General features: G+C 40.0%; 2 protein-coding genes across 25 annotated transcripts in view; one reads left to right on the top strand and one right to left on the bottom strand.

Moving 5' to 3' along the window:
- HEXB (hexosaminidase subunit beta) overlaps window positions 1-6616 on the top strand; it is a 33242-nt gene extending 26626 nt beyond the window's left edge. For both annotated transcript variants that reach the window (XM_005614986.4, XM_023618184.2), the window contains 8 exons: window positions 216-345; window positions 1316-1496; window positions 2070-2156; window positions 3362-3434; window positions 4458-4632; window positions 5679-5769; window positions 5926-6030; window positions 6424-6616. In XM_005614986.4, coding sequence (XP_005615043.3) covers window positions 216-345; window positions 1316-1496; window positions 2070-2156; window positions 3362-3434; window positions 4458-4632; window positions 5679-5769; window positions 5926-6030; window positions 6424-6484 — 903 coding nt within the window. In that variant the 3' untranslated portion in view covers window positions 6485-6616. The remainder of the gene's footprint in view (window positions 1-215; window positions 346-1315; window positions 1497-2069; window positions 2157-3361; window positions 3435-4457; window positions 4633-5678; window positions 5770-5925; window positions 6031-6423) is intronic.
- The window catches only part of GFM2 (GTP dependent ribosome recycling factor mitochondrial 2), a 109514-nt gene that overhangs the window by 39472 nt on the left and 44132 nt on the right, over window positions 1-25910 (bottom strand). For 3 of the 23 annotated variants that reach the window (XR_001378362.3, XR_001378361.3, XR_011425213.1), the window contains exons 16-22: window positions 24007-24083; window positions 22822-22896; window positions 21577-21715; window positions 16642-16821; window positions 14503-14618; window positions 10113-10295; window positions 9294-9474 (exon numbers count right to left, since the gene is read on the bottom strand). Coding sequence is in view for 7 of the 23 variants with exons in the window: in XM_014730809.3 (XP_014586295.1) it covers window positions 9346-9474; window positions 10113-10295; window positions 14503-14618; window positions 16642-16821; window positions 21577-21715; window positions 22822-22896; window positions 24007-24083 (899 nt within the window). In the remaining 16 variants the exon portion in view is untranslated. Of the gene's footprint in view, window positions 1-5397; window positions 5583-6580; window positions 9475-10112; window positions 10784-11817; window positions 11881-14502; window positions 14619-16641; window positions 16822-19398; window positions 19490-21576; window positions 21716-22821; window positions 22897-24006; window positions 24084-25910 lie in introns of those variants that run through there. The other 20 variants (XM_014730809.3, XM_070233390.1, XM_070233392.1 and 17 more) reach the window with 14 other exon arrangements.

Below are 25910 nucleotides of genomic sequence, written 5' to 3'. Positions count from 1 at the left end.
AATTAACCCAAAGTGTGCTGAGAGCTTATTGAGAAGATAAGGGAAACAAATAATTTATTTAAATGAGTCATCCAACATCACATAGGACTATTTAATACACTGTGACACTGGGGAAAATCACCTATCAGGTATCAAAGTGAAAACAGAACTGTTAACAATTTCCAGGACCAAATCCACTTAGTACATTTTAATTTTGATAAATGTGGCTTTTATAGGGAAGCTATTCCTTGTCTCATGTTTATACACCCAATGATGTCCGTATAGTGATCGAATATGCCCGACTACGAGGGATTCGAGTCATACCAGAATTTGATACCCCTGGCCACGCACAGTCTTGGGGGAAAGGTAAGGAGTGTGTTCTATCAGTTGCCAAGAGTGAACATTTGAGGTCCTGCATCTCTTATTTTATGACTAGATGTTTGCTCATTTTGTTCTTACTTGTGATTTGCACAAAGGCAGCACTATTGACAGACATAATTCATGTAATTTTTTTGAGGATGAAATAATGAACGTGAAGCACATAGCACAGCAGCTAGCATTTATTACCGTTCAATAAATATTATTAGGGTAGACTTGGAGAATACTGGAAGTAAGTCTGGGGAGGTACAATGCTGAGGGCCTCACGTGAGGAATACGAGTGAAAGTGAGGGGGAGGAAGAGTGACATGATGGGAGCCACACTTCAGGAAAACCTATGTGAAAGGGACAGACTGGAAGGGGAAAGAGACTGAAGTCTTATTCCAGAATGGTAACAGTGAGAATGAATAGTGTACAGAACTGAGAGACATTCTGGAAGTGTAATCTCTAGAACCTGGCAACTGACTGACTCCGATAGGAGAGGGGAGAGGCAGAGACTAGGAGGATGGTGGCAGCCTTACCAGAACAGAAAACCAGAAGCCACAGAAGCAGCTTAGGGAACAGAACATTTGGTTTTTGTTATATCATAGTTGAGGTAAGGCTAGGATATCTAATGATGTTCAGCAGGGAATTTGAAGTAGGGACTGAAGCTCTAGAAAAAGGACGGGGATAAGCTGAAGAGTTGGGAGTCATTAATACTCGAGATAATATCTGAAGTGGATAAACTCTCAGAGCCAGGCTGATGGAGAGGGAAGCAGGCACAGGGATAAGGTTCAGGAGACAATTTGCCCTCATCTTATTTGGAAGAAATTACCATAGTAACTCTTAGTAAACAAGCTTGTCTTTTTCTGTATAAAATCTCTGATAGCTTCAACAAAATAATAGTATAATCATGTGCAAAGCCATGTCTTTGTGACTAAAATATTTCCGTAGAAAAGAATCTTCATGTTTTCTTCCAGGTCAGAAGGACCTTCTGACTCCATGTTACCATGGACATACGCAGTCTGGGACTTTTGGACCTATAAACCCTATTCTCAATACAACTTACAGTTTCCTGTCTAAATTTTTCAATGAAATTAGTACAGTGTTTCCAGATCATTTCATTCATTTGGGAGGAGATGAAGTGGAATTTCAATGTTGGTATGACAATTCTTTAAAACCCTTACTTCATCTTTTTTTAACCTTTGCATTTTAATTAGGTGTGCAGGTCTCCACACGAAAAGGGGAGATTTGGGTAGGACCTCTGCTCACGAGGTCTTCATTTGGCAACACAGCTGCTGAGACGGTGGATTTCTGTAGTACGTACATATGGGTGGTATGACAAAGCATAAGCTTTTAGGAAGGAGAATAAGATGCAAAAGAAAACGGAGACTTTTTAAAAGGCCATAGTGAATGAGCACAACTTTAGTGAAAGAGGGCAATGATTAAGTGGGGGAGGTTTTTCAAGTAAAAATCCTCTTTGCAAATAGCCTTAGATGGAGGAAAGAGGAGGGAGGTGGGGAAAGTCATTTTTACAGGAAATCAGCCTCTGGAAAAAATTATTTGCAATGGAAAACTAAGATTACTCATAATTAAATTTTTAGGCTTAATTTATTCCCTATAAGCTTTTAATAGTTTTAAATCTGCACAAATGACGTTAGGGGTATGTGCTGCTTTTAGTAGACTTGGCATGTCAGACTTTTAATGAACTTTTAATCACTGTTTTTGTTTAAGGGAGTCCAATCCAGACATCCAAAAGTTCATGCAGCAAAAAGGGTTTGGCACAGATTTTAAAAAACTAGAAGTTTTCTATATTCAAAAGTAAGTTACTTGAAAACCTACTTCTGCTCTTATTTCATCAATGCTTTTTGTAAAAGTTTAGCTATTATTTAGTACTATTTTATTTTTTCATTGTCTCTCCACCCCTTGCCAAAGACAGATGTTGTATACTTTGTTATACTAAGTGTAGATGAAGTCATAAAGAAGGAAGCACTATCCACTGCTTTCTTACATCAGTAACATGGTGACTCTAAGCCTTCTGCAGTCACTGTGGAAATACAGGACAGCAGTCATCTGTTCTCAGGACTCCCCTCAAAGCCCGGGCTCCCCTCCGAGTCTTCATCACCATCTAGCCCCTGGAATTCATTCCTTTTGTCAACTCCAGGAGCATTTCTTTTACTTTATACCTGTGCTGTTCCTGAAGGGAGCCATAGCCACGTGTGGCTGTTTGCATTAAAATTAAAATCAAAGAGAATTAAAAATTCAGTTTCTCAGTGACATTAGCCACATTTCAAGTGTTCAGTAGCTGGATGAGGCTAGTGGCTGCCATATTGGGAAGAGCATAAATAGACATTTCCGCCATTGCAGAAAGTTCTACTGGACAGTTCTGCCCTATACTAGGGATTGGTAACTTTTTCTGTAAAGGGCCAGACACTAAATATTTTAGGCTTTGTGGGCCACATATAGGTTGCATATTCTTATTTTTTAAAAAAACACTTTACAAACATAAACCCATTCTCAGCTCATGAGCAATACAGAAACAGACTTCAGGCTACAGTTTGCCAACCCCTGCACTGGGCAAGCCCAGATTCTAGCCTTTCCTGCTTAGCTTTTTGTGTGATACATTCTAATTTTTTTATCCTGCAGAGCACCTGGTATTTTCTAAATATCAGGAAATATTTGTGGACTGTCAGCAACCGTTGAATGTTATTAAGGTGATGTCACAGGCTAGATTATAGTTTCCTTTATTCTGATACCCAGGAAATGACTAGAGGTTGCTGTGCTGTTTCCACGTTTCCCTATGAGTAGCCACATCTTCCTCTCTCTGTGTCAGGTTCTGAGCCACGTGCTAGAAAGAAGGAACCACATGGGTCCCCACCCAGCTTTAGCTGGTTCTGCTATAATTCTGTGCACGTTATATTGAAAGGCACTTATCAACATTGCAATCCTTGGTAGGAAATGTGCATGCTTTTTAAACATATTAAGCTTGTGATCTGAAATAACTTTGTAATTTTTTTCAATGGTAGGCTTTTTAATATCATTTCAACCGTAAACAAGGGATCCATAGTCTGGCAAGAAGTTTTTGATAATAACGTGAAGGTGAGAAGTTTGAAGACTGCATCTGATTCTGGTAATAGGAGAGACCTAATATTCTACTCCCTTGGATTGGAGCGGCCCTAAAGAAGCTTTCCCCGGCATCATGCGGAAATTACCTTACCTTCCCATTTAAACTGTTGTCAGGCAGCAGCTGTAGGCTGAGACCAGTGACAATGGTGTTTGTTTCTTTTTGTCCATTTACGTCATACTTTAAGTGCCTCCTCCTCATCTCTCCCCTCCTCCCCTGCTGTCTCGTTAGTAATCACAAATTGAGGTACTTCGAAGGAAGTGCTTGTTTTAGAAGAGCAGAACAAACATAAGAACAAATGAGTATTGCTACTAAAGTAGTTTTTTTTTTTTGAGGAAGATCAGTCCTGAGCTAACTCCTACCCAATCCTCCTCTTTTTGCTAAGGAAGGCTGGCCCTGAGCTAACATCCGTGCCCATCTTCCTCTACTTTATATGTGGGATGCCTGCCACTGCATAGCATGCCAAGCGGAGCCATGCCTGCACCCGGGATCCGAACTGGTGAACCCCAGGCTGCTGAGAAGCGGAACGTGGGCACTTAACCGCTGCCCCACCGGGCCGGCCCCATAAAGTAGTTGTTTTAAGTAAAATTGTCCACATACACTTTATTTTAAATGGCATCTCTCTCTGACATAGTCAGAATGCTTTATTTTCCTTTGAGGCAACTGAGAATTTTCAAGTCCAGCTACTAGTACTGCCTTTCCAGGAGGGCTGGTGACATCCTCACAGGCAGAAATGGGACTAAAGCCTTAGTTCATTACACCTATATGGGGTCATATATAGGCAAAAGTTGAATATCCAACCTTAAGGTTGAGGAAACTTCTAATTTTGAGTCTCTACAACCAGGAATATTTGGACTAACTAGAGGGAAAGGGGAAGGAAGAAAACATGTTTTTTCAAGGCTCTTAGAAAGTCATTTTGATAATGCCTTGGACTCTTAATTTCATCTCCTGTATTTGCTAGAACTAATGCTGTCTATTGCAACTTGTAACTCTGACAGCTCCAGCCGGGCGTAGTAGTTCAAGTGTGGAAATACGGGGACTATGCTAAGGAACAAAGCAGAGTCACAGCAGAAGGCTTCCCTGTGCTCCTTTCTGCCCCGTGGTACTTAGATTACATTAGTTACGGACAAGACTGGGTGAAGTACTATAACGTGGAACCTCTTGATTTTGATGGTAAGTGAAGCACCCATCAGTACCTGGATTTGCTCTACCCGCCCACTGGGAATCCTTACCTACATCATTACCCTCTAACCCTCCTCCCTTTTAGATTTGAGCCTTGATTTTGTATTTACTTAAAAAGAAAGGGCTCAGTATCATTTTAAACTTTGTAAAAGAAACCATAACCTTGCCTAAATAGAACTTCAAAAGTAGATTCCCTTAGATTTGGTCTCCATTTTCACTGTCTTGTTACTCACTCTCTACATTTTAAAGATGTTTGCACGACCCTTGTCTCTCCTCTTCTGAACTGCCTCCCCCGTAAGACACCCAGGCAAGGCTTGAATCCCGACCAGTGGATTTCACACTGTGCAGTCTTAGGGTTCTGAGGAGTAGGCGTCCTTGGGGAGGGGACAAAGGAGGCGATGTCTGAGTGGTGGAGCTTCAAGCTGTCAGATCTCCTTTATGAGGAAAAGTTCCTACTTTGTCCGGTTTTGTACACCAGACTTTATTATAAAATTTCCTTTGAGAAAAAGGATTTTGCTGTTAAAAGTTTCAAAACCATAAGTCTATTAGGAACTGACATCACTGTTTTCTCTAGAAAACATTCTGAGAATCAAAAAGTCACAATTACTGTAAAATAAAGCATTAGGTGCTTAGTCTCTTTGTAAGTATGTCAAGAGGTAGATATGGAAAGCAGGAGTGGTGGTCACTAATTCCAACTTCTATTCCCAGCACACTATTCAGAGGCAACCAGGGGGAAAAATGCTTCTGGAGTCCAAATAAGTTTGCAAAAAAACCAAATAAAATGGTACCTTTAATACTAGCCCACCACATTAGCTGACATATGCTAATAAGCACTGTGTGAACCACGGGGTCCGGGTGGGAATAAAGTGTGCCACTTTTTTTGGGGCCACAACCATGAACATCTCCCAGGGTCCTGCTGACTAGAGCAGAGAAATGCTGTCCTAGGATAAACACAGAAGAAGAAATCAGTATCGCCTCTGTATACAAGCCTTGAGCTGCGACTGCTTAACTTCTATCAATTCAATGATTTGATGTAGGTACTTCAAAACAGAAAACACTTGTCATTGGTGGAGAAGCTTGTCTATGGGGAGAATATGTGGATGCAACTAACCTCACTCCAAGATTATGGTATGGAATTTAATGACATTTGAATTAAGATGCCTTAGCTTTCCTTCTCCATCCAAGTAGGAAAGCACTAGGAATTTCCGCAAGCATGTGATTTAGATATTACTTTAAGAAAATATGAATTTAAACTGCTTGGGCGGACATGTGGTTTAAATTTAGGCCTCGGGCAAGTGCTGTTGGTGAGAGACTCTGGAGTCGTCAAGATGTCAGAAGCTCACAGGATGCCTACAAGAGACTAACAGTTCACCGCTGCAGAATGGTCAGGTAAGACAAGGATCTCTGTTTCAAGCTAGCAAGCTAGGATACTATTAAGTCCTGGGTGATCTTTAACCTTATTTAGTGTTAGCTAGATTCTTGCATTTTTTTTGCTACAAATAGAAATGCATGTCACCTAAGAAGTAATGATTTAATTGGGAGCTATTTTTTGTAGGAAGACAATACCACCTATTAAGGAGAAAATATATTTGGACTCAAAACTGTTTTATAAATATATTAAATTTTGGTGTAACTTACAACTCCATCCTGAATCACTTTAACAATCTTTTTTAAATAACGTAATGGTTGAGTGGTTCTGATTTAAGCTATTAAGTTCTTTAAGATGGAGATGAGTGATAGCAAACGAAAACAGCTTTTATGCCTACTGTATCTGTTCTACAGACGCGGAGTAGCAGCAGAACCTCTTTTTACTGGATATTGTAACCATGAGGACAGAGTGTAAAAGCGAGCCGAAACAAAGAAGAAAAACGGGAGGGGAAAAAAGCCCGCGGCAATCTGTACTACAGTCAACTTGATTTTGAAATCATGTAAAGTAAGATTTGGTATAGAAATAAAATCTTTTTATTGATTGAAACTCTATCTTATTATACATTACTCTCTTGTGAAAGAAGCTTCAGAAACACTTGTGATATTCCAAAGGGCTGAGTCTTTACTGCTGAGAGTGATAATTTCGTAGATACACAGTATAGGTCAGGTACATTAACTCAACGTCAGAGCGCACTTCTCATTTCAGGCAGACATCAGAGATACTACAGGTTTGATTCCAGACCACCACAGTAAAGCAAGTCACCCAGTACATATGTTTACACTATACTGTAGTCTATTAAGTATGCAATAGCATTATGTCTAAAAAGACAATGTACATACTTAAAAAAATACTTTATTGCTAAAAAAAGCTAACCATCATCTGAGCCATCAGCGAGTCATAGTCCTTTTGCTGGTGGAGGGTCTTGTGAAAAAGTGCAGTGTTTGCAAAGCACAATAGTGAGGTGTGCCTGTATATAAAGTCATACACACACTGAACAGGGTAACAAGGTAAAGTGAATACATATATTGGGAAGCAGGAATCCTTAGAAGAGACAGCTTCTCAATTACAAAATGAAAATATGTTGCTTTGACAGTAACTAGATGATGCTCCCAAGAAAGCTGATAGTAAAGACAAGACAGTAATTAATAACCAAGACCAGTTTCAGGATATTGTAAAAACAAAAAACTTAAAGCCAAAAGTGAAAAACAAGATCTTATGCTGAAAGAAAGAAAGAAGGAATTAATGGATGAATGTAATCATTTAAAAGAAAGAAGGCATCTGTCTCAAATGAGAAAGCAGAAAGAGGCAGCTGTCAAAGTTGAGACAATTGCAAAAAGAAGTGGCCGACACCCTCAGAAAGCAGTCTGCGTCAGAGGCTCCACCAAAGGCTGCATCATGTTATCATCATAATTTATAAGATGAGACACAGGATTTAAAGAAGAAATGTGGTCAAATCAGAAGGCAGCTATAAGAAGCCCAGGACTGACACACAGAGGCTGTAAGACGTGCTGAGAAGATGCACAATCCCACGCAAAGCTTGAAATCGAAAATGCAGTTTCAAGTCAAAAGCTGCACTCAAAGAGCAAGCAGGCAAAATGGAACAGCTTCAGAAAAAGCTATTAGATACAAGTTAGTTTGAGGATGAAAAGGAATAATTAAATTGATTGAGTAAAAACCATCTCTGGAATACAGTCTGGATCAAGAAATGAAGAGAAATGGTGAACTAGAAAAAGGTTACTGGATTGAAATAACTCTTAAAAATGACAAGAGGGGGGCTGGCCCAGTGGTGTAGTTGGTTAAGTTTGTGTTTGTGTGCTCTGCTTCGGCAGCCCAGGGTTCGTATCCCAGGTGTGGATCTACACACTACTCATCAAGCCATGTTGTGGTGGCATCCCACATATAAAGTAGAGGAAGACTGGCACAGACGTTAGCTCAGGGACAATCTTTCTCAAGCAAAAAGAAGAAGATTCGCAACAGATGTTAACTCAGAGCCAATCCTCCTCACCAAAAAAAAAAAAAAAGAAGGAAGTTAAATGAAAATGGAGAGCATAGCTCCCATGGAGATTTAAAAACCAATCAAATTGAAATGGATATTCACAGTAATGCTAAAACATAGTACCGATGCTCTTACAGCAAAACTGGAAACTGCATCTTCAAAATGTGTACATCTGGCTGCAGAGAATCAAGTTCTTTGATAGGATTATCCATGAAAGCAAAAGTGAAAAACTAGACAAAAATAAAAAGAAGCTGGATCAAGAAGTAGTAAATCTCAAAAGTCATACAGAAATGAACATGGTAGAACATGGTCAAGCAGAACAGTATAAATGAGAGACTGAAGAAAGCAAGACAGTAGAAAAATTAAAAGAAGTCAATCTATTACGGACATAAGCAGCTGCTCAAGAAAACTCAGAGCAGTTAAGAGAGAATAATAATGCTTCAATAAGAAGTCACATGGAGCTCAAAATTAAAGATCTGGAATCTGAACTCTCCAAAATGAAAATTTCTCAAGAAGATTCTAATAAAACATTGGAAACTTATAAGCAACTCTATCTAGAAGAATTAAAAGTTGTACATCATTGGCAAATAAACTAAAGAGACTAAGAAGAGGCTGGCAGAGAGCAGAACCAAACTCCTGGAGACACAGCAGAACAGATCTTTACCCAGCACTCTGCCTACGAGGCCAGTCCTGGGACCACTTGTGCTGGGAATCGTAATAGCAGTTCAGTGCTCAGCAGGAATCTTGGCCCCAAGGGAAAACCGAGCGAGTCCTACCTCAAGACCGCGGCCTCCAAATAACAGCATGGAGACGCACTGTACCAAGAGACGGCAGGAGGTGGGAAACGTCTAACCGGAGAACCAGAGAAAGATGCTGCAGAATTGGAATCTGAATTCTGTAGAGCACTGATGAGTCAAATCTAACTCAAGATCTACTTTTGAGAGCATCACAAGAATATGTACAGATTTTGAAGAAAAATTATATGATCTAAAAGATAAATAGTAAAACTTTATTTAATGGGCTGTTTACACAGCATTTTAATTGTTTCCCCTTAAATATAAGACATTTGAAAATCTTTATTAAAGGGAAATATTTTTGTATCAAAAAAAATAAAGTAGAATGGACAGTTCCAGTGCTGTCAGTTTAAGTTACATCTTTCATCTAGTTCTTTGCACTGAAACAGTAATGTATTTGTCCAATAAATAAAGAAATAAAAATTGTTCTTACTGAAACAAAGCAGGTAAGTGCTCCTGAATTTCTCCCCAAGGACCTCGAGCCCTTAGGTGAAGCCTCTTCTCTGGCTCAGCAGTGTGCTCTGGTCTTGAGGATTCATGGCTTGATAATTAGCCAGTTCTAAGGCAAAAGTAGCTGAGCCTGACGTTAGCGTTCGAAGCACAGTTGAATAGCCCTAATCAAAATAACAGAAGTCAGTTATCTCATCAAATTTCAGCCCAAGCTTTGCTTCCTGCTGCTTATCTTTGGACCGTTATCAGGAAAGGTGGTGATGTTACTCATGTCACTTAACCATATCACCTTCTTCAAATGGATCATTTAACCATTTTTCAGGAAAAAACGATAGAAATATTGTGGAAAACAGAAAACAGAGTAATGTGGGTAAGCTTCCGATGCTCTCCCTGGTCCCAGCGTGTGTTATGATGACTCTGCCCTTATACTGCTCTGCCGGCGCTCAGGCCTGTCCTCGACAGAAGAGGCTGGCAGGGAGGACACTTGCCTGAAAACTGCAACAGTGCAGGGAGGCCAAGTGCTGGGAAGGGAACAATGGTCATACAGGCTGGTGCCACATCTTGGTACAGCACACCTCAACCTCTGTGGGGGCCTGGAAACGACCCCTGTGCTGCTGTAATCCCCTGGATTCCCCCAATAATTTAAATCCAAAGTCCTAACAGCTCCCAAGGGTTGAAACTTAACAGTCATCCCATAAATCAAAGCCCTGATGCTTCTTTCAGGTGCACTGATGGTTTCTTTTCGCTCAGCATATATATTCCCTGTAAAAGGATATGTACTTTTCAGTCACAAAGCACCTACCATGATTTCTGCTAATGGAACAAATCCAATAACAACTTTGTTGTTCTGACGAGTCTGGATTTCCTGAATGTTGCCTCTTCTTTGTGCCAGATCTGCCAGGACAGGGCTGAGGTAATCTTTCGTCACTGTAACCTCAAGACCCATCAAGGGCTCTAAAACTTGCTTGTCGGCTTTCTTCAGAGCCTGAAGAAATGAAAGAATGTGAACCTCTCTTCCAAAAATCAAATTTCCACCAAAAAAAGAGGAAGATAATACTGAAATACTGCCCACACTCTTAAGCCGAGAGCTCTAGCAAAGACATAGCCTACTTTAACTCTCTATAAAGACAAAGATATAGATATAGATGTAACATTTATATTATATGTTATAAATAACAATTTATATGTAAGATGTGCTGATAACATCTTACAAAACTCAGAAACTTCAATATTTGCTTGTCCACATGTGACAGTGCTGAGATCGCTGTGGGTGTGCTGTGAGGGGTGCTTAGTAAAGCCTGGTTACACGGAGCACTTGTGAACACGTGCCCAGAGACACAGCCAAAGAAAATGGTTTTCCCCTTTCAGTCGAAGACTTAGTTCTTCCTATTTGAACCTGTTTTGTTCCTGATGTTTCCAGTTACAGTCCATGGCACACGTCAGGGCAGTCAAGGAGGGAAGTAAAGGGGAGAGCTAAAAAAAGATAAATTTAACACTATAAGGTGGTAGAAACACATCCTCTATTTAAAATAAACGGATTGTTATCTCTTCAGAATTTTAGGCTTCAAAGGCCAAGAAGAACAAGCACATAAAGAAAAGAACGCGGAAGCCGAAAAAAGCTAAACTAGCATAGGGCGAGTAGGAGTGGAAGAAAACTGGGGGAGGAGCAGCAATGTAAAGAAAACTTATTGGTCCCTGTCAGACACCGTCTTTAATGGTATTGTTACATCAGACAAATTGGTAAGTGGGTTTTGGATGGTGTTTGCAAGCACCATAAGCACTGGTGGTTTGATTTTAAAAGCTATCTTACTCCTCCAGCCTGCCAGAGTTCAAAAGTAACAAAACAACTTCCTAGAGAGTCTAAACCTCTGCTTGGTCATCAGGGGGGCTGTAATAAACTTAGATTCAGCAATGGAAACCAAGCAAATAAGAGCTGGGGCTCTGGAATGTGCCCTCGCCTTTGGCTGATCATTTTTCTGTTCCCACCCACTGCTCACTTCTCATTAGTACTAAGCCTTAGACGGTGACTTGATCATTGCCTCTATTGTCAAGAAATGGTTCCAGGCCTCTAACTCTTTGTCCCTGATTCCTCACCTCTTCCTCCTTCTCCCCTGCCCCTTACCCTCACAATCATGAAAAATGGCCAGATTAGTAAAATCAAGAGTATATTCTCTTTATCACGTAAATTTCAAAAAACAGCACACATGGTAAAACATAATCTCTCAGTTCTTCATAGCTGATTAAGCTTTTAAAATCACTATCAGCTGAAATGACTCATCTATATACAGAAAATGTATCTAATAGTCCTTCCTGAACGAAAACATTAAGAAATGTGACAGCAGCACCCAACTTTATAGCCTCTGTATTTTTGTAGTTCTTACCAAGAGCTTTGTGCCACTTCACATGTCTTTCAAAACAAAATAACAGAGTGGGAGAAGGTAAAAACTAAGGAAAATGCCACAATTAAGGAATTTAGTTGTAAATTCTTTGTCTCTAACCAGACATACCGTGCTCATGGGTCTGTCCTTAGTCCTCTTTTCTCTTCACAATCTCTTCCTTGGCAACATCGCCTAATTGCAAAAACAACTATGTAGCTTCCTCAAGAAGTTTTAACTCTACCCAGCCCACGGTCTCTGAGTGTGCCAGCCCTGTGCTCTGTCTGCCTGCTTTGGCATAGTGTCTGAATGTCCTACAGCAACCCAGTATGTCCCAAACTGAGCTCGTCATTTCCTTTCCCACTCTTGCCTGCTCTCTCTTTCTGTGAGGGTGTCACTAGTCTTCAGTCCACCTGGACATGCGGCTGCGACTTGCTTTTCTCCAGGTAAGCTGTAAGATGTCCCTCCCCAGGGCCGGTATCTTACTGCAGACCTCAGCCATTCCCTGACCTAGCTCTCTTCCCTGTGCCAATCCCTCCTGCATTCTAAGGATTATTCTGCCCTCTTGAAAAACTTTAAATTATCCACCACTGTTCTCAAAACTAACCTCAAAGTCCTAAATGTGGTTTTTAAAGGTTTCTCTATAGCCTGACACTGTTTTACTTTTCCCACACTGTTTTTCACTACTCTCCAGCCTTCGTCTACACTACACTACAGCTGAGGGACTCTTTAATCTCCCTGACTGGAACGCCGCCCACTGTGCCCAAATCCTCCAAATCATCATAGCTCAAACATTAACTTCTTTGTAAAAACCCTGCCCAATTATTATGGTTCTCTGTCTGTTCTGTCTAATATTTTGGCTGTTTGGCTGTATTTAATTCCCTTCTAAACCATAAGCTCCTTTAGGTCAAGAAAAACGTATGGATCCTATCTGTGTCCATCTCAGTGCTCGGTGTGCTGCAAACACAACACGATGGCTCAATAAATACAGGAAGAATCATTAACTTCTCATAAGCGGAGGGCTGCTGGCCCCCAGATGAAGCTTAACAAGTGCGGGCGTACTTCCATTAGGAGTATTTCATTTAAAGTAATGAATTAACACTAAAGATTAAATGGAAGCCCCCATAAAGTTAATTCTAGTTCTCTAGTATGGTCCTGACAAAAAAGGCTAACCAACTCAGAAATACTTAGAGATTTTAATTTTAGAAGGCATATTAGATTTTGAAGGACTGGCCAATATACTAGCTTGGGGTTAATTTAGAAACATTATATCCTCTTTCAGGCTACCATTATTTCAATGGTAACTAAAACCAATTTGAGGAGAAACTTTAAAAATTACTGGAAAGTAAATGTTCTCAACAATTTAATAGTGACTACTTTACAGGTGATATTTCTAACTATACACTTAGGCAAACAGTATTTAAATAAATTTTTTTTTTAAAGATTTTATTTTTCCTTTTTCTCCCAAAGTCCCCCGGTACATAGTTGTGTACTCTTAGCTGTGGCTCCTTCTAGCTGTGGCATGTGGGACGCCATCTCAGCATGGCCTGATGAATGGCGCCACGTCCGCGCCAGGATTTGAACCAGCGAAACCCTGGGCCGCCAAAGCAGAGTGCACGAACTTAAACACTCGGCCATGGGGTCGGCCCCTTAAATAATTTTTTTTAAAGCATTTTTTTTAAATCAAAAAACTTTTTAAGAGGTATGAATTTGAACTCATGAAAGAGACATTAACTTCAGCTTTTTAAAGTCAGGGGGTTAGGGTATTTAAATTCACTTTACAATTATGGATTCAAATAAGACTATGGAAAATCAGGTCCCAAAATCAGTCCAAAATATTAGAAAATGGTTTTTTTGTTTGTTTGTTTTTAATTTTTTTTAAAACATTTTATTTTATTCCTTTCTCTCCCCAAAGCCCCCCAGTACATAGTTGTATATTCTCAGTTTTAGGTCCTTCTAGTTGTGGCATGTGGGATGCCGCCTCAGCATGGCCTGATGAGCAGTGCCATGTCTGTGCCCAGGATCCAAACTGGTGAAACCTGGGTCACTGCAGCAGAGCACGTGAACTTAACCACTCGGCCATGGGGCCGGCTCCCTAGAAAATGATTTTAAAAGTAAGTGTTTCAACACAAAATTAGTCACCTACCAAACTAGAGCATCTCCACACTGAGGAGAATGCATGGAATCAGCGTTCAGCACACTGAGGTCCTGGGGTTTAGTCCAGCTCTGGTAGGTTACTGGGGCAAGACACTTAAGGACATACCCCCAGGTAACCACACCAAGAATACCAAGTTGCTTGATGCTTTGAGAAGGGAAGATGCTTATCCTGTATCTGTTATTCAGCAGACTTATCTGATTGCGTTGATCCCTGATTAAAGTAATCTTATTTGAATAAACATGAACTCCAAAAGTGGAACCAATATTAGATCTTCAATGTCCTTTAGACTGTAGTCCATCTGGGGCTAAGCTGACTCCAGAAGTGTCCTCTACTCAAACCTATCAAGGTTGCCTCTAACGGCTGGGTGTCTGGGATGGGGAAAGCAGAGATGTCACTTAAGGAAAGTTGCCTATTTGCCAAAATCTGAGGATATTTCACAGCAATCTGTGTTAAACAGTAATGTCTTAGATCCTGTTTCAAATAAAACCCTGGTGATTAAGAAATCAAAGATTGTCTATGGTAAAAGCTCTTGTTAACTATAAGGCTCAGGAGGCAGAAACACAAGGTCAGGCACTGAAAGCACAGCTGTCTGTGGATCAGCGGCACACTCCTGTCAGGAGAGTCACCTTAAAGCAAAAACGATTAGGACGGTGCTATACCTTTTGTAGGCATCTTGAGACACAGGCAGAAATCATAGTTGTGGAGGTACCAGGATGGATCATCAGCGAATGTAAAGTAATCGCCACATCTTGAATTGGGGATCCAAGCAATGGTCCTAGGCAAAGGGAAAAAATTGCAATCTATTAGGACTCAATATGTAATGAGGAGTAAGTGAGAAGTGTAAAGAGATAGAGAGAGGACTTCCGGTTTCTAGTTCCACATAGAAGAAGCTTAGAAGTTGTCACTCTGTCCTAACAACCAGTAAAAAGCAGAACAGACTGAAAAATAAACAACTCTTCTTGGATCTGTTAAGAGAGGGGACGACAAAGGGCAAACCACTGCCCCTAAGGCTGCAGAGACAGCCAGGCCAACACGGGGCCACAGCTCCCTGGAGCAGGGACTCGTGAACAGAAAGGGCCCGGGAACCAGTGCTGGGGTAAGAAGACCTGAACTTTCTGCTGAACTGCTGGAGGCTCAGGGTGGACAAGCCTGAGAGTTACCAACTCCAGGGGCATGCAGTCACGGAGGAGGCCCTACAATTTTGTGAGATTTACCTTTAGGAGCTCAAGTAGGTTCTCACAGTAAACAGGAGAGAAAAATCCCCTTGTGCTTCAGGCCGGGGGAGGGGAAGTGAAACCACTCTGCAATACTCCAGAGCACTCGTTCTTCACAAGGCCTGCCTTCAGGGGGAACGAGTTAACCAGAGCCTAACTGACCTGGGGGGAGTGCCCAGCTCTAGCCCACTCTGGCCAGCCTGCCCCACCTAAGGGGGGAGAAGAACCCTGAGAAACACTTGCGCAGTTCCCAGTCCTGAGACGCAGGCTCCCTGAGACAGAGACCCAGTCCGAGGACTACAGAGTGCTCCCCCATCACCACCACGTGACTAAAGGCTCCCTGAGACAGAGACCCAGTCCGAGGACTACAGAGTGCTCCCCCATCACGTGACTAAAGGCTCCCTGAGACAGAGACCCAGTCCGAGGACTACAGAGTGCTCCCCCATCACCACGTGACTAAAGGCTCCCTGAGACAGAGACCCAGTCCGAGGACTACAGAGTGCTCCCCCATCACCACGTGACTAAAGGCTCCCTGAGACAGAGACCCAGTCCGAGGACTACAGAGTGCTCCCCCATCACCACGTGACTAAAGGCTCCCTGAGACAGAGACCCAGTCCGAGGACTACAGAGTGCTCCCCCATCACCACGTGACTAAAGGCTCCCTGAGACAGAGACCCAGCCCGAGGACGACAGAGTGCTCCCCCATCACCACGTGACTAAAGGCCCGTCTGCAGCAGTTCCTCTGACCAGGCGCATCATGTCTGGCTACCAAGAAAAAATCACACAGCATACTCAAAGGCCAAAAGCACATCTGAAGAGACAGAGCACACATCAGAAGCAGACATGACAGAGATGTTGGAATGATCAGACCGGGAATTTAAATCAAAGAAGATGAGTATGCTAAGGGCTCTAATGGATAAAGGAGACAGTGTGCAAGAACAGATGGGGAATGTAAGCAGAGAGACAGAAATCCTAAGAAAGAATAAAAAAGGAATGCTTGAGATCAAAGCCACCATAACAGAAATGAATAATGCCTTTGATGGGCTTATAAGCAGACTGGACGTGGCTGAGGGAAGAGTATCTGAGTCAGAGGATATCTCACTAGAAACCTCCAAGACTGAAAAGCAAAGTGAACGAAAGACTGGAAAAACAGAGCAGAACATCCAAGGACTGTGGGACAACATAAAAGGCACGACAGGGACGGCCAGGTGGCACAGCGGTTAAGCGCGCACGTTCTGCTTCTGCGGCCCGGGGTTCACCGGTTCAGATCCCGGGTGCAGACATGGCACCACTTGGTTAAAGCCTTGCTGTGGCAGGCGTCCCACATATAAAGTAGAGGAAGATGGGCACGGATGTTAGCTCAGGGCCAGTCTTCCTCAGCAAAAAGAGGAGGATTGGCAGCAGATGTTAGCTCAGGGCTAATCTTCCTCAAAAAAAAAAAAAGGCGTGACAAATGCATAATGGGAAGAGAGAGGGAGAAAGCACTCCCAAAGTTAGAAAGAAAGACTGAAACAACCTGCTCTGTTAGGAGTGATTCGATGGTTCAGCGTGATACAAATGCCTACTCTTACTTGAGTACCTTACCTTGGAGGCACACACTGTGGATTCCATTTTCAATGGCCTCCTGGGAGGCCTTCAGAAGGTCTTCACTAACACTGTCAGCATACTCGATAACTGGCCTAACAGAGGCTGTTTCAATTGGCTTTGCTTCCAGTTCCACAGTCACAAGGTGCCGTTTGTCTCCTAAAGTTCTATCTAAGGTATCTGTAAACAAATTGAATATAGCACTTCAGAGATTTGTTCTGGAAAGGTGTCAAGGTGCCACAAATGACAAAATTACAATCAACAAGTTCAAGGTCTCATAGAAGATAAAGTGGGAGAAAATATTAACAATGGCACTAAATATAGTATAAACATATCAGAGTAAACAGTTCTACCAAGAAAGCATCTGCTTCTGTGTTTATCAACGTTAAAAAGCCACTCTGAATCACCTATTAATATTGCTACAGTGTTAAGATGCATCGAGGCAGATGATCACAGAAATTCTGATATGCAGATCACACTTTTAAACTTTTTGAAACATCTCTTATGTGATTGAAATTCTTTTAATGACAAAATTTTTATTTAAAGCAAAACAGAGTACAAAAGGTTATCTAACGAGAATTAAAAGGCTTTAACCCTGCCAACCCACAAACTGTTAAATTTCATATATTCTTTAAGTAATATTTTATGCATTTCATGTTTATGATTCCTTTCCCAAAAAACTAGTGAAATGTCTTTTTCTAAGACTGAAAATAGTACATCTCATTTGCTAACAACCAGCAGCTGTCACCAATCTCCAATATTTTACTAAAACAAAACTATGCTGTATTTATTTATGCAAGTGACCATGTAACACAGTGACTCATGCGCCAAATTCAGAACTAAGAATTACAGTATACAAAACCTCTTAATAATCCCTTTCTAAGCTAACTTTTATATTGTGACTTTATATTTAAAAATATACACATAAGCTAAAAATAAAACGAACATTCATGAAACTTAAAACAAGAAACAAAACATTCCAAGTAACCTAGAAGCCTTCTGAAACCACCACTATGATGTTACATTTAATCATTGCTATGATTCTCTTCAGAGTCACACCACATATGCATGTATCCCTAAACAATATAGTTGACTTCTGCTTTGTTCTGAATTGGGTATATTGTGTGTACTCTGCACCTTGCGTTTTTGCTTCACATTTGTGGAGCATTGGGGCATAGCGTGTTGATGTCGTTCACTCTTTTTCACTGCTATGTAGGATTCCACTGTATGAACACAGTACAATTCATCCCTTCTCTGTCCACAAATATTTGGGCTATTTTTGCTTACAGTTTTTTTATTACAATGCTATTATTAAGATTCTCACATCTGTCTCTTGCATACATATAAGAGTTTCTCTAGGGCATATGCCAAGGAGTGGAAATGCTGAGTAGTAAGGTCTGTACGTGGTCAATTTCACAGGAAAGTTGCCAAATTGTTTTCATGCTGGTTACATAATTTACACTCCCATCAGAAGTTTTTTTTATAAGAGTTTCCATTGCTCAACATCTCAGCAGCTCTTGGCACTGTCAGATTTTGTTGGTGTAAAATGGTATCTCATATCTTAACCTGCATGATCCTAACCGTCACTGAGATGAAGAATCTTTTAACATGTTCACGGACCTTTTGGGCATCCTTCTTTGTGAAATATCTGTTCAATCTTTTTTGGTCACTTTTCTACTTGGTTGTTTGTCATGTTTTTACTGATCTTCAGAAGTTCTTTATATATTCTGGATACTAATCTTTTGTCAGTTTTACATGATGCAAATATCTTGTCTCAGACTTTGGTATGTCTTTATGCTTTCTTTACAGTGTGTTCTAATAAACAAATTCTTAATTTTAGTAACATCAAACTTAGCAATCTTTTAGTTCATGGCTTCAACTTTTGGTGTTATGTGTTCCCCTATCCCAGTTAGTAAGATAATTATCATATATTTTCTTCCAAAAATTTGAAGGTTTTTTTTCTTTGCATAGATTAGCATTTATTTTCCCTATACTTTTGAGCAACTTTTCTTTTATTTTTAGGTTTTCAATTGACGTGGAATTGACTTTTGTATATGGAATGGGGTAGGAATCTAAATCTATTTCCATATGGATAATTATTCCAGGCCCATTTACTTCAGTCAGTCCATCCCTTACCACTGAACTGCAATATCACTCTGATATGCCTCACATTTCCAAATATGTATGCATCTGTTTCTAGGCTTTCTGGTTTGTTCCACTGGTGTATGTGTCTATTCCTAGCTTGATCAGTATCATAATGACTACGGTTTTGTAATAGGTATTAATGTCTAATGCACATCTTTGGGTAGCATTGGTATCTTCATGATATTTAGTCTTCTTGTCTGTGAACAGCATGGTTTTCCATTTAACTTAGGTCTTTTCCTAACGTCTGCAAATTTTTATAATTTTTCTGGATGAATACAATGTCAACGTGCTCCTCATTAGTGAGGTGCGATCATTAGTGATTTGATCATACAGTCGAGGTGTGGTCTGACTGCTGCAGCATCTAGTTACTAGTTTTTTACCGTGCAACTAATAAGCAGTCTACGGGGAAACACCTTCATTCCATGCAAATATGCTGCTCCTCAACAATGTACCTGATATTAAGTATTCAGGATAGTTGCAAAATGACCGTTTTCCTACTCCACCCCACTGCATGACATCTAACAGTCAGCACCTGGCATTCCAGTGTAAGGAAGAACCAGCTCTTCTTCCCATTTGTTTATCTGTTATCAGTATGGACACACGAATACTTACTTTTTCTCATTGGTCTATAATTATTGTACTTCATTATTCTGGCGTTCACATTAATCCACATTTGGCTGATGAAGCCTCTTCAAGTTGGTTCCTGTGTGTCAATATGACATGCCCCCATCATTTTTTTGAGCATTTCCTTTCTTTCTCACATAACATGATGTTACATTGCCTGCTTATTTTTGATACTCTGTTCCTTACTAATGCTTTCTGTGCTCTCTTTGATTTCTTCAAAAGAATATACTTATTTTATATTCTGCATCTGATATGTCCAATATCAGAAGGCTTTGCTATTCTAACTCTGACATTTGTTTCTATTGCCTTTTTGCTCATTGTGCCTTTTCTCATGGTTTTATGATTTAAAAACACTTTTTTCTCTTGTAAGTTCACATTATTTTTTTTTTCTTTTGAGGAAGATTAGCCCTGAGCTAACATCTGCCATCAATCCTCCTCTTCTTTTTTTGCTGAGGAAGACTGGCCCTGGGCTAACATCCATGCCCATCTTCCTCTACTTTATATGTGGGATGTCCACCACAGCATGGCTTGACGAGCGGTGCGTAGGTCTGCACCTGGGATCCAAACCTGCAAACCCCAGGCTGCTGAAGCAGAACGTGTGAACTTAACTGCAGCGCCACGGGGCCGGCCCCGAAGTTCACATTACTTTATCTGGGAGATTTTCTTTGAGGCCTGGGTTGAAGATACATTTATCTCAAGAGGCCCAACATTTGTCTTCTCCAGGTTCCCTGGAATACTACCAATCCATGAGCACTTTACACTAAATTCTTCTTGATTTGGAGTTTTTCAGGTCATATTGGCTCTATGAATTTAGGCTGAAAATCCTATCAGAAGTCTATGGTTAACAAATTCTCAGAAATTTTGCCCCTTGCCCCCACAGCCCGCCAAACAAATTTCCTTGTCCTCTTCCTTTATGGAGAAGACTTTCCTAGTTAATTATTTCCCTGAGGAAGTGGTCCTCAAGTACTATGTGAGAAGTGACTGCAGTTTCCTCCAGAATAGCCAGTGGCTTTGGTGTTGACTTATTTTCCAAGATTCCTGCTCCAGCTTCCTTTTTAACCTCTGGAAATTTCCATTGTGTTCTAACCAGCTCAAACATTTATTTACAAGATGTTTTTATATTTTCCCAGCATTTTTAGTTTTTCCATAAATGAAGTCCAGAAACAGAAATCCTCATGTCACTTGCTCCTGTATTCAGCTTGCTTAATTTTTCAACTTTCAGTGAAAAGTAACCACTTGGCCTTTTTATAAACCACTCAGTTGCTTAAAAGCACCTGGTTATCCTAAATATCTTTTCTCTAGACTTTTCACAAACTTGTCCATGTCTTCTTCTTGGGGAGAACAGCAGCAATGGTCATTTTCTTTCACTTAAGGGAACCAAATTGAAACAATCATTGTAGAAAAATCATGAATTCTTACATTTTGGGCAGAAATATAAAAACTGAACTTTCTCAAGAAGATCATCAGCATAGGATTACCTATTTATTAAATAGTGGAAATTATTTTCCACTCACTTTATAGAGAAAAATAACACATCACCTTCAAATTTTTACACTCATTCTGGTCATGAGGATTGGGAGCAGCCATCTACTTCAATGGCTTCTTCCATCCCATGACTACTGAAAAGCACATTTCCTTGATGAGTGGCTCATCCAGTAGATGTAATGAGTGGTAATGAAATAGGGCTGTGTTTAAAACAAAACAAAAAAATCCTAAGAAAGAAGAAAACACACACATAAAACCTGTCCCCATGGCAGCATGGTTTCACTCATATGTGGAATAAAAAACAAACACACAAAACAAAACCAAAACAAACTCATAGATACAAACAGATTGATGGTTACCAGAGAGGAAGGGGGTCGGGAGGTGGGTGAAATGGCTAAAGGGTATCAACTGTACAGTGACGGACAGAAACTAGACTTTGGGTGGTGAGCATGCTGTAGTTTATATAGATGTTGAATTATAATGTTGTATACCTGAAACTTATATAAGGTTAGAAACCAATGTTGCCTCAATAAGAAAAAAAAACCCCATCCCCCTGATGGAAGACATCAGGGACTGTGAACCCTGCTTTATGCAATTAAACTAAGAGATTCAGAAAACAGATCCTGGAGAGAGAGAAAGAAACGAAAATAGCAAATTCTTTCTTAATGTTTTATTCCTTACCTGTGGCACGAACTGAATTTAGGATGGTCTCTCGGTACGCCACCTGGAGTGGCCCTAGATAGGTTTCCAGTCCATATTCCCTCTTGATTCGGTCATGAATAATCTCAATATGTAACTCCCCCATTCCACATAGGACAGTCTGGTTAAAGGAGGAAGAAAATAAAGATCAAGGCAAAAATGATGTTTATCACAAAGTACTATCTAAATCAATACATATTATTTTTCATTAATTACAAACTGAGTTTCTTTTATAATTTTTTGGGCTCCCACATCAAAACACTGTTTTTAACTTTTCTGATTGGAATAATAAATCAATTAGAAGAAATTACTAGACCATTCTCTCCTTATTCCATGATAGTTGACTTATCACCTGGGCAAGTGACATCTAGCTAGGAGTACACTTCCCAACCACATAGCTAAGTTCTGGCCAATGGAACATGAGTACAATTGATGTTGGCAACTTCTGGGTTGTGCCTTTAAGGAAAGAGTAAAGCCCTTCTCTTAATGACGATGTATGCAACTGTCTCGAAAGATGTGGATGAGTGCAACATCTTGTGAATGGGGGAATAACTTCTCTGCCAAACATTCCCAAGCACATGGCTATTTCCCCACCATCCTGGGCACTTTTCAGCTTTGTAGGCAGCCAAAACTTCCATACTAGCTTGGAGCTTTAAGTGACAGAGAAATTGACTTTTATCTTATTTGAACTAATGTTATTTTGGGCTCATGTTAGAACAGCCAAATATGTATCAAAACCAATCAAGACATGCATATTTTTTTCTTTTAGGAACAACGGTTATTCCTGAAGAAGATCTTTGTGTACAAGAAAGAGTATAGTGCAGGGAACCATATTTGTTCCATCTTATTCATATGCCATCTGTGTAGTGAAGTATTAATTTCACCCAAAGAGAGATCTGGCCCTTGCCCTCAGCTACTGCGAAGTTACTTCTAGGCCAGGATGCTGCCTGGCAGAAGTGTCTTGGCTTGTCTGGGGGCTCTGTCCACCACAGAGTCTAACAAGGTAATTTATGATGCTCTGGAATAGCCGTATCAGTCCCAGACAGGAGGGTAAAGGTATCAGCACAAATCTACAGGAGGTGCTGGAGAATAAAGGTCAACCACAGAGGCAATATGTGACAGAGCCCCAGTAAAAACACTGGACACCAAAGGTTCAGATGAGCCTCCCTGGTTTACAATATCTTTGTCAGGGGGTTATCGTGTCCCAGAGGATGAAGAAAGTCTCACATTTATAATCTCCCAGACTTTGCCCTTTGTGTCTTTTCCTTTGGCTGGTTCTAATATGTATCCTTTCACTGAAAACTGCAATTAAAAGGAACAATAACAACAAAGAATTATTTGGTGTATAATTGGTATACTTCAATATAAAGCTAAAGAAGTAAATTATTTGGAAAAAAGCAAGTTATAGAATAATACAAACAGGATGACTTGTCATAATATATATCTGTATATAAATATTTTGAAAACAATATACTGTGCTTTATAACATAGCACAGCAGAAGGGATGTCTGGAAGTGTGAAAGGCTAGTCAAGCTTTCACAGCAGTTACTCGTATAGAATGGGATAGAGAGACAGAAAGGGAGACTTTAATTCCTTACTTTGTACACTTGTGTGCTATTTGCTATTTTTTTTACAATATGTACTGGCATTTTTAAATACAAGTTTTTTAAACTAAAAAGCTTCTGCTTTAATTGCTCTTGTTGTAGCCTTCAGGATCCATTAAACTAAATTACTATTTCATTTAGCTGGCATTTGGGAAAAAAGTACTCCATATTTTTCAGATTAACTAAATCAGTTTATCCTTTTTAAAGACAAATGTATAATCTTTTTAAGGAACTTTTTCTGAAATCTTATATAAACCTTACCCTGCCTTCTTAAAAAGAATTTGCAAAATGAATATCTGTTCTTCTGCTGTGCTATAATATATGGTACAGTTCTGTACCTACTTTAGAACTCTATTTCCTCCCACATTGTTAGATTATAATCTATCACTCCTCACACCCATCTTATGTGTGTTACTCTCATTAAAAGCACCTTTGCATTCTCCCTTTAGTATGCTGCTTTATAAGCCTTAGCATAAGAGGCTCAAGGCTTTGTCTTGGGTTTAACCTTATTTCAAAATTTCACAAAAGGCTGTCTTCTGAAAGGCCAAAACGTTGGTGAGTAGTTGAAGGTATGATTATATAGAGGAATTAAGGAGAATTTGTCTACTTAGCTTGACAGTCAATATAATAATCAGAAATTTGTATTATGAGAGAGCCAAAAAGGAAAGCTTTTTCTTTCAGGGGCATGATCAATCAATGTTTTAGACATATGCACTTAAACACTCACACACACACTCTCTCTCTCTCTCTCACACACACAAAATGCTATTATTGAAAGAGTTCTGGTATTAAGTAATAATATGCCTACTTGTCCAGTGTCAGGATCTAGCCTCACTTTCAAACTGGGATCTTCACGATGGAGGCATTTCAATGCATGATCCAAATCTAGGGGATGAACAATAACGTTATCTTTCCATGTCATTTTTTAGATAATGGACCACATGTTCCACTGGGGAAAACAGATGAACAAGTGAACAAATTTTAAGAAAGAAAATTTCAAACAGCCACAAATGTTTTATAGAGAATAAAATGAGGCGATAAGATAGTGATGGAAGGCTACTTGAAATTGGGTGATCTGCAAAGGCCTCTCCAGGATGATTTAGGTAAAGACACAACAAACAATGACCTTGTAGACAAAATCCTGAAGAAAAAAAATTCCAGACAGAGGACATGGCTATGGAGAATGGTTTGCTATTGGAAAAACCACCAGAAGGTCAGTGTAGCTGCATTTTGGTGGGCAAAAGGAAGAGCAGTAGCAGACGAGGAGGGAGACGTGTGGCAGGGATGACATCACATAAGGTCTCATAGGCCACCGTGAAGTCTGATTTGCACTGGGAAGCCACTGAAGGGTTTTAACTGGGACAGTAACATCATCTGATCATGTTTTGCAAGGATCAATCTAGGAGCTGACAAAAAAGCAAAATGCCTTCAGAAACAGGCAATAATGAGAAACTGGCAAAAGGAAGCTTAATTACATCATGAATAGAGATGCTAATGTGATTACTCTATGATGAATTATCACACACAAAGAGGAAATAAGAATATATTATTTGCATTAAATATGCCATCTAAAGGGATGCTTTAATACAATCAATCAACTGATAAGGATACTCTCTTTCTTTATAAAAGATGTTAGAAGTTCCACAGACATACACTGTAGCTGAAGAAAAGAGGTGAGCAAGGGATTAGTGAACTAACCTTTCAGGCATACATTTAAAGTGTTCTTAGGTATATAAACCAGGACTTCTAGACCTACACTGTCCAAATGACAGCCACTAGCCATCTGTAGTAGGTACTACTAGTCCAAATTGACATGTGCTACAAGTGTAAAAGACATACGAGGTTTCAAAGACTTAACATGAAAAAAAGGTAAAATAGCTCAATAATTTTCTATATTGATTACACGTTGAAATGATAACTTTTGATATACCGGGTTAAGGAAAATATATTAAAATTAACTTTTCCAGTTTAACTTTTTTTTAATGTGGCTGTAAGAAAATTTTAAATTACACATGTGGATCATGTTATACTTCTATTGAACAGTGCTGTTCTAGACTCCTGATATCCCAAAGTTGGGTCCAACGACCAGCAACACTGGCATCACTTGGAGCCTGTCAGAAATGCAGAATCTCAGGTTCCAGACGGAATTAGAGTCTGCATTTAACAAGAACCCCAAGAGATATATATGCGTATTCAAGGCTAAGAGACATTATTTTAGGCATTATTTTATTTTTAAGTACCTATAGATACTCAAAGAAAGTAACGATGCTTATGACACTTTGTGGCTTTTGGAATAAAAAGATAGTAATTTTACTGAAAAATAAACTCATTCGAAAATATTTATAAAGACTCTATCATTCAGGAGTTTACTGGGGTGAAAACACTTAACAGCATTATAATGCAGGGTGTGAAGTACTTTAACAGATCTCTAGGGTAAACACAATGGACACACGGCAAAGAGAATATGTAGATGGGCTTGAAAGAAGTCTGGGCAAGGGAGGCTCTGGATGTCCCCTCCCCTCTGGGGCCTATGACCGCTAAGCTAATGCCCATGAATGAGACTTTCTTTGGACACTAAACTTTTTCTCCTAAAATAGTTAAAGGCTTGAGGTCTTAGATTTAAAAGTGGATAGTGCAATTTAACTGCAATCCTACAATCTGAATGTAGGTGTCCATACTATGTTCGAAATGACTATATATGAAATGACTTTC

Source organism: Equus caballus, chromosome 14, assembly GCF_041296265.1.
Source record: "Equus caballus isolate H_3958 breed thoroughbred chromosome 14, TB-T2T, whole genome shotgun sequence".
Taxonomy (NCBI): Eukaryota; Metazoa; Chordata; class Mammalia; order Perissodactyla; family Equidae; genus Equus; species Equus caballus.
The sequence above is the reverse complement of the archived record's forward strand: the minus strand, read 5'-3'. Positions and strand labels throughout refer to the sequence as shown.